This window comes from Hyperolius riggenbachi, chromosome 6 (genome assembly GCF_040937935.1).
Source record: "Hyperolius riggenbachi isolate aHypRig1 chromosome 6, aHypRig1.pri, whole genome shotgun sequence".
NCBI classification, from domain to species: domain Eukaryota; kingdom Metazoa; phylum Chordata; class Amphibia; order Anura; family Hyperoliidae; genus Hyperolius; species Hyperolius riggenbachi.
The window spans coordinates 292,303,385-292,312,389 of NC_090651.1; the positions used below are offsets into that span (position 1 = coordinate 292,303,385).

The 9,005-nt window shown below is 42.7% G+C and overlaps 1 protein-coding gene across 1 annotated transcript; it reads left to right on the forward strand.

The window, feature by feature from the left end:
- The first annotated feature begins 6,208 nt into the window (after positions 1 to 6,208).
- On the forward strand, positions 6,209 to 9,005 carry LOC137521601 (uncharacterized). The gene is made up of 2 exons (XM_068241062.1): positions 6,209 to 6,693; positions 7,563 to 9,005. The coding sequence occupies exons 1-2, from the start codon at positions 6,667 to 6,669 to the stop codon at positions 8,913 to 8,915; spliced, it is 1,380 nt and encodes a 459-aa protein (XP_068097163.1). The 5' UTR covers positions 6,209 to 6,666; the 3' UTR covers positions 8,916 to 9,005.

Below are 9,005 nucleotides of genomic sequence, written 5' to 3' on the forward strand. Positions count from 1 at the left end.
ATGTGCGAAGTGGCCGCAGCGCAGCGGCCAATGATAGAAATGTTATGTTTATGCCGTCTCGCTGCGGCCAATTTTATGACAACCTTGCTTAATTTAATAAAATATAGCCGGCGGCAATGTAATAGATGAAGCCGCCGGCTTTCGCACTGCCTTCCCCCCCCCCCCCCCCCCCCACCTCTCTCCTCTCCCCGCCTCCCATACAATAAGTAGCAGCCAGCGGGGACATGCAGCCGGAGAGTCGTTCGTCGCGGCAGGGGCAGCAGAGCGGGGAGGCTGCAGACATTGCTTCTGCCAGCACCCGCTCTGCAGGAACGGCAGGATTCCTCTGTCGCGACGAACGACTCTCGGGGACACGCGTGTCCCCGCCGGCTGCTACTTATTGTATGGGAGGCGGGGGGGGGGGGGGGGGGGAGAGGAGAGAGGCAGTGTAAAAGCCGGCGTCTTCACATCGCCGCCGGCTATATTTAATTCAATTAAGCAAGTTGTCATCAATTTGGCCGCAGCGAGACGGCATAAACATAACATTTCTAACATTGGCCGCTGCGCTGCGGCCACTTCGCACATTGGCCGGCCAGAACCCGAAGTGGCCACACTTCGGGTTCTGGCCGTAACATATACACCCCATTGTTCTGTGTATGTTTGGTGGGGTGATGCGGCTTGATCAGAAATGTGTCACCAGGCAAATAACTATACAGTATATGTATAGAAAGATAAAAGGACAGAGTCAGGTGGGCATTTGCGAGAACTATACAATGGGGAAGGAGAGGATTAAAGTGTACTTGTGTTAAAGCCATACAATAATTTAATGTCCGAAAAAAATAGTTTTGCTTTCTAATCTGTAGCCTTTCATTATTATCTAGAATTGCCACAAAATCTAAATTACGTTTCCTTGGCAACCAGTTCTATGTTGCCCAGCTTCTAACTTACTGTGAAAATCTGTTATTTAGTATTTATATAGCGCTGACATCTTCCCTATCCATAATCCCTGTCCATATGTCCACTGTAGTCTAGGGCCAATTCAGAGGGAAGCTAGTTAACTTATCTGTATGTTTTTGGGATGTGAGGGGAAACCAGAGTGTTCGGAGGAAACCCACACAGATAGGGAGCTAGCGCTGCAAGGTGAGAGTGTTATCCACCAGGCCACCATGTTGCCTCTATTGCTGTGTGTATCAACAACCTAAAATGTAACTGCAGTGAAACATGCCAAGTTATCTACCTGTCCAGTATTTTCAGAAGTAAAGTTCTTAAATCTTAGTATAGGCAGTTTTCTTCCCTTGGACTTCTACAGACACCTTTATCTGAGAGCTTTATTTACATTTCATAAAGGTCCACTTGCTTTGTAGTAGACCTCTCCATCAGGGCTGGTTCTAGACTTTTTGCTGCCTGAGGCAAACTTCCCATCCCATTCCCTCCCCCCCCCCCCCCCCTGAATTGGAATGATCGCACAGCACCAGACAATTGGCACCGCACGTTATAGTTGCATTGAACCCCCCCCCCAAGAAAAAAATCCTACTATAGGTGGGTAGCCAAGTATAGGTGCCCCAGTATTGGTAGCTAGGTACAGTTGCCCTCAGTATAGGTTGGCCAGGCACTCTCTTCACTTCCTGTTTCTGCCTAGTGCTGCCCCCAGACTTCTGCCGCCTGAGGAAGTCTCCTTGCTTGGCACCGTAGGCGGATCAGGCCTTGTCCCCATCTTCAAAACCAGGAAGGCGCTGCACTTTGGCATTCTGAGTCTTTCCTTGTGCTTGGCTATTATTCCCCTCTTTCTGCCCTACCTACATCTTTTCGCACATCCACTATTCTCTGTTCATAGGTGTGTAGAATGTAGAGTCTCTCTGGGATTGCTGTTACTCCCATGGTGTTTGAGTCAGATATTAGCAGCAGATCCTAGCACAACTGATTTTTATAGTAGATATAAAGGAGAGAGGCAGGGAAAAGATGAGGGGGAAATAAAATTCAAGTAAATGTATGGAAATGGGTCCTATTTAAACACACAATATGTGGTGTCAGTAAAAGGTAAAATGATCAGAACTGCTGAAACCTGAGAAGTTGAAGGACAACTGTAGTGAGAGGTTTATGGAGGCTGCCATAATGATTTCTTTTAAAACAATACCAGTTGCCTGCCTGCCTTCCTGGTCTATTTGGCTGCAGTAGTGTCTGAATAACACCAGAAGGAAGTGTGCAGCTAATCTTGTCAGATCTGACAATAATGTCAGAAACAGCTGATCTGCATATGCTTGTTCAGAGTCTATGGCTAAAAACATTAGAGACAGAGGATCAGCAGGACAGCCAGGCAACAGGCATATTTTCAAAAGAAATAAATATATATTAGCCTCCATATCCATCTCCTTACAGTACAATTCTTGTACTACTGGACGGTTTAGTAAGTGCATGTATGTTATTGCAGAAAAAAAATTAAACTGATATGTTTCATGCATAAAAAGTAATCTTGATTGTAACTTACTGTATTTTTGTATAAAAAGCCTAGATTTTTTTTTTTATATAAAATGTGAGATCTATAACTTCTGTAATTTATAAGCTGAAATGGACTTTACAGTAAGCAGTGGAAATACATCTTTTCCAGTGGTCTATTCTTTCTTTTACAATACACAAAATGAACAAGATCCTCCCTTATTTTTAAATTGCTATTTTCTTTTATTATGTTTGTTTTGAACAAATTGTATTTTTCGGGAAGAAAATGTAACGGTTGTTCATGAAACAACTGCAATTAAATATGCTGTGTTTAAAATGGACTTATCTGCCGTTGCCTTCACTACAGAGGTATGTGTTTATCTTGCAGCAATGCTCTCTCACTTGATAGAATGGATAAATATTACATAATTTGTTTAAAGGAATAGGATCTCTTGTGTAGATAACAGAAACTAAATAATCAAAAGCACAGTAATAATGATTAGTGTGTTCTTGAAGCACATTCATTTTCAACTGGTTTATAAAATTTAAAGCAGATCTTCAGGGTGAAAAAAATAAAACCTATTCCCCCCTCCCCAAATATGTTCCACAGTCATTGTGTTTAGCAAAAAATAATTAATACTTTTATATCCATTTTAGTATCATGAAGCTTCTTCTCTAGAGGCATTGCCCCTCAGATTCGTACATAGCCTTATTGTGAGGGTGTGTGCCTAGGCTGCACCTCAACCTTCTACCCACAGAGCCTCATGAGAAGAGTGTGGTTTTGGCTGCCCCTCACCTTCAGTATCAGAGGCCAGATTTATCAAAGTATTACCAACAGTTTTTTCTTCTTAAAGAGAAACTCCGACCAAGAATTGAACTTAATCCCAATCAGTAGCTGATACTGAAAGATTTTACACTGGGCAAACACTGACTAAATCATTTAGGCATAATTATTGTCGGGAGTGTGTCTATAGCAGCGTTTCGAATGCCCGACGCTAGCTGCAATACATTACCTGATCCGGCTGGCGCGTATCCCCGCTGTCACCGCTGTCTTCTCCGCGCTGGGCTCTGAGCATCCTCTACTGTTCAGGAAGTTCAGTGAAGCCAGCCGGACTTGAAGACAGCGGGGATACTCGCCGGCCGGATCAGGTAATGTATGCAGGGGGGGGGAGGAGGGCAGCGGCAGCTTCACAGATTGTGATCGGTTTCATGCTGAAATCGATTCACAATCTGTTTGCAGTAAAGGCAGCCAGATTCGATCAGAGAGGGGTCTATCTGTTGGTCGATCTGATGGCAAATCGACCAGTGTATGGCTACCTTTACCGTCAAACCAGACGATAAACCTAAATCAATCAGACACGGCATGGGACCAGCAGGAGATTGACGGCCCATAGCATTGTACTGTATTGAACAGAGCAACACTGCAGTTCAATAGGTTTTCAATAGATGTCATGGTGAAATCTGTATTGAGGCAATCCCTCTCTCATATTTAATTTTCTTTAGATTGAAACAACTTATTTTAATTTATTTTGTGCTTAGTTAGGGCTGAAAAGGTATCCTTTGTATTCTCCATACAGATAATAGTTTTATCTGGTGGACATCCTGCTGCCTGGTTACATCTTTTAGGGGAACAAGTTGCCTGTTATTTTGGGGGATATGCATAGGCTGACCTATTGGGATGCTCCATTCTTACAGGCCTTGCTTCACTTCATCTTGCACACAACCAATCAAACAGGGGCAACATATTAAGATATTTGGAGGATGGGTTGCAGGAAGTGTTATGCAGCTGGAACTTGGACCAATAAAATTGACAGAAAGTTATTCTGATTGGTCCACTTTCAAGCTGCCTACAGTTTATATGAATTTTAAATGCAGGGAGAAATTATTTTTCATCTTATTGATCATTTATAGGCTTGTGAATATATTTTGATGCGCTTTCATTGTATAATTAGTTGAATATATTTCTATTTTTAACCATTTCAGCCCTGGTTATTTTTCACCTTATGCATCAGAGCAATTTTTACCTCCCATTCATACGCCAATAACTATCACTAATTACAGTGGCTTGCAAAAGTATTCGGCCCCCTTGAAGTTTTCCACCTTTTGTCACATTACTGCCACAAATAGGAATCAATTTTATTGGAATTCCACGTGAAAGACCAATACAAAGTGGTGTACACATGAGAAGTGGAACGAAAATCATACATGATTCCAAACATGTTTTACAAATAAATAACTGCAAAGAGGGGTGTGCGTAATTATTCAGCCCCCCTGAGTCAATACTTTGTAGAACCACCTTTTGCTGCAATTACAGCTGCCAGTCTTTTAGGGTATGTCTCTACCAGCTTTGCACATCTAGAGACTAAAATCCTTGCCCAATCTTCTTTGCAAAACAGCTCCAGCTCAGTCAGATTAGATAGACCGCATTTGTGAACAGCAGTTTTCAGATCTTGCCACAGATTCTCGATTGGATTTAGATCTGGACTTTTTGTTTTAAACCATTCCATTGTTGCCCTGGCTTTATGTTTAGGGTCGTTGTCCTGCTGGAAGGTGAACCTCCGCCTCAGTCTCACGTCTTTTGCAGACTCCAAGAGGTTTTCTTCCAAGATTGCCCTGTATTTGGCTCCATCCATCTTCCCATCAACTCTGACCATTTTTTCTGTCCCTGCTGAAGAGAAGCAACCCCAGAGCATGATGCTGCCACCACCATATTTGACAGTGGGGATGGTGTGTTCAGAGTGATGTGCAGTGTTAGTTTTCCACCACACATAGCATTTTGCATTTTGGCCAAAAAGTTCAGTTTTGGCCTCATCTGACCAGAGCATCTTCTTCCACATGTTTGCTGTGTCCCCCACACGACTTGTGGCAATTTGCAAATGGGTCTTCTTATGCTTTTCTGTTAACAATGGCTTTCTTCTTGCCACTCTTCCATAAAGGCCAACTTTGTGCAGTGCACGACTAATAGTTGTCCTATGGACAGATTCCCCCACCTGAGCTGTAGATCTCTGCAGCTCGTCCAGAGTCACCATGGGCCTTTTGACTGCATTTCTGATCAGCGCTCTCCTTGTTCGGCCTGTGAGTTTAGGTGGGCGGCCTTGTCTTGGTAGGTTTACAGTTGTGCCATACTCCTTCCATTTCTGAATGATCATTTGAACAGTGCTCCGTGGGAAGTTCAAGGCTTTGGAAATCTTTTTGTAGCCTAAGCCTGCTTTAAATGTCTCAATAACTTTATCCCTGACCTGTCTGGTTTGTTTTTTTGGACTTCATGGTGTTGTTGCTCCCAATATTCTCTGAGACAACCTCTGAGGTCGTCACAGAGCAGCTGTATTTGTACTGACATTAGATTACACATAGGTGCACTCTATTTAGTCATTAGCACTCATCAGGCAATGTCTATGGGCAACTGACTGCACTCAGACCAAAGGGGGCTGAATAATTACGCACACCTCACTTTGCAGTTATTGATTTGTAAAAAAATGTTTGGAAGCATGTATGATTTTCTTTCCACTTCTCACGTGTACACCACTTTGTATTGGTCTTTCATGTGGAATTCCAATAAAATTGATTCATGTTTGTGGCAGTAATGTGACAAAATGTGGAAAACTTCAAGGGGCCGAATGCTTTTGCAAGCCACTGTATCACAAAGAATTGATCTACATCTTGTTTTTTCCGCCAACAATTCGGCTTTCTTTGGGTGCTTCATTTTGCTAAGAATTATTTTTTCTAAATGCATTTTTCATCCAACCCTCCAGGACAGTGACATTGAGATTTGGGCTCCGCCCCCCAGAAACAGGAAACACCCAGCGTGAGCTCTATAAATCTGTTCCCAGGTATCCACACCTCAGTTGTGTGTTTCCTTCCCTGGGAACATGAGCTCTGTAAAGGGAGCTAGCTGGTCAGCAGCCTGGGAGTGCTGAGGCTGGTAATAGTTCCCTGAGGGAGCCTGCTTCACTACCCTGGAGGGTTGGAATATTGTTGCAGCAGAAAGCTCCTTACCTGCTCAAACAGGTTTTTCCCCTCTAGCAGCCACCTGAGCGGCTGTGCGTGCTAGAGGGAGGACAACGCGGAGCAGCCCTGACGGAGGTCCTGGACGCAGCGGTGGGGGAATATCGGCTCTGCACGGAGGAAGGATGGCTTTGCCCCCAGTCTAGCGGTACTTCCGCCGACGAGTGACTTCACTTCCGCATTCTGCGCGGCTGCAAAACAGCGTTGTGTGCGTTCCTTGTGGCACTTAGCGTTTGGCCATTGCCGAGGATGGACGCACGAAAACTTCAGGATCAGGTAAGCCGGCGGAGATCTTGTGGGGAGCCGCGTTTGATCACGGTCTGACTGGTCGCCGCACTGGTCTGAGGTTTGATTATGCTGCTCAGATGTATTTAGTCAGCATATGAATGACAGTGGCTAGATCAAGGATATTTGCTGAAGCTGTCTTTTTGTGGTGGCACATTGTTGTTTAAAACCAGTTAAACATGGATAACTGCACTGATCTTAAGTTTAATTAATAGATCAGAAAAAGCATGTTAGACTACTTGGTGATTTGATTACTTAAATGGAGCAAGATGTTTGTTACCAGTTTAAGTATTGTAAAAGTCCTGATAGTTCAGAAAAGCATTTGTTCACATGTGACTGATTGGTTTTTGTGCAGCTCAATGTGTTTTGCATAAGTAATTGTTGCATAGCTACCTGAATGAATGTTAACTACATGGTGCATTCAATGTGGGGAGTGAGCTGGTTACTGGGTCAGCTGCATATAATGTTGGATGTTTTCCTTCTAAGTTTGCAGGAGGGATTTATTGGTGCAGTATCACCAAATATATTAAGTTTAAAAAAAAAAAAAAAAAAAAAAAAAAAAAAAAATTTTCCCTCTCTCTCTCCTGCAATACATTTTAGCAGCTGTATGCATCTACATTCTGTCTAGATGAGCTACACTTGAATTGATATGCATCCTAAATTATCTGTCTGATTGCTGTACTTAAGCTTATTTTACAGATAATGATATTCATTTTTTTGGTAAACAGCTCACTATATACACAGAGTATATATGAATAAACATCACATGTGTTCAGGAGAGGATTTATGTGATTAATTACAGGCTTTAATGAATTATAGTAATTAATCTCATGGTATTATTCTCTTCATATATTTTTCAGGAGACTTCGGACTTATCCGATAGCTCTAACAGGTCCAGGAGTTGCCTTGTCTGTAAGGTTGTTTTGCCAACTAGCTGGACAAAAGCATCTTGCCAAGGATGTATTACAAAGTTAATTAATGAAGAGAATACTGCCTCCTGCAAAGAGTTTATGACTACCATGAGGCATGAAATGGTAGAAACATTTAGAGCATTCAGGGAAAATCTGCCTACAGGGTCAGCTCCTGTGGTACCTCCTGTGGCAGTTATTCCCAAGGAGAATCCTAAGCCAAGAAAAGCTCTTGTAAAAACTACAAGACGTTTAATTTCTTCAGATGAAGAAGAAGAAGAGGAAATACAGGATGTTCTTCCTGGAGGACAGGTTAACAGGGATTTATCACAGGATGATATGTCAGATCAAAGTGATACGGATGAGAAACTTATGTTTTCAAGATTCAGATTTCCGGTGGAAGAGACTGATGAATTAGTGCGGGCTATTCACACTACCTTGAATATTAATCAGACCACTCCCGCTCCTGTGTCCATACATGATAAATTATATTCTGGTATGGATCCCACACCACATTTAAATTTTCCTGTACATCCCTCAACAAAAAACCTAATTAATACGCAATGGAAATACCCAGAGAAAAAACTTTTTATTTCCAGAGGGTTTAGAAAGCGATTCCCCTTTTCAGAAGAAGATGCAAAACTATGGGAAGGTTGTCCCAAGTTAGACGCAGCGTTCAGTCTAATGAATAGGGAGAATGAACTTGCTTTTGAGGATTTGGGTTTCCTTAAAGACCCAGCAGACAAGAAAATTGATTTGTCACTTAAAAAAGCTTATACAGCAGCAGTAACTAACTTTAAGCCTGCTGCAGCCACCACCTGTGTCTCTAGGACCACTTTATTATGGATAGAGAGGGTGGAAGAATTAGTTAAAACTGATGCTCCTAAAAAGGACATTTTAGAAGCTCTGAGTGTTGTTAAGAAATCTAATAATTATGTTACTGATGCTTCAACAGAGTCACTAAGAGTTACAGCAAAGACAACAGCACTAGTTAATAATGCCCGCAGAAATCTGTGGCTCAAGACATGGGACGGTAGCCAATCGTCCAAGTCTAAGGCATGTAATCTACCCTTTACGGGGGATCTGTTATTTGGCCCTCAGCTCCAAGAAGTCTTGGAGAAGACGGCAAGCAGGAAATTATCATTTCCGAAGAAAAAGAAATTCAAGCCGAATAGGCCCTTTTTTCGCCGCAATAACCAGGCGAGAGATAAAGGGGTCCAAAAAAGGACTTGGCCAATTAATAAGGAAGGGCCTAGGAGGACTCCGCTGCATAAGCCAGCAGAGCCCCAAAGCAAGCACCAGTGACGCCAGGCTGAAAGTAGGGGGCAGGTTATCTCGCTTTTATCCAGAGTGGAGAAAGATAACCTCGAATCAATTCATTTTAGACCTAATAAA

Excerpts from the sequence above, each read along its gene's own strand:
- LOC137521601 (XM_068241062.1), top strand. The coding sequence starts at position 6,667 with ATGGACGCACGAAAACTTCAGGATCAG. Across the intron at positions 6,694-7,562 it reads CACGAAAACTTCAGGATCAG|GAGACTTCGGACTTATCCGA; the intron begins GTAAGCCGGCGG and ends TATATTTTTCAG.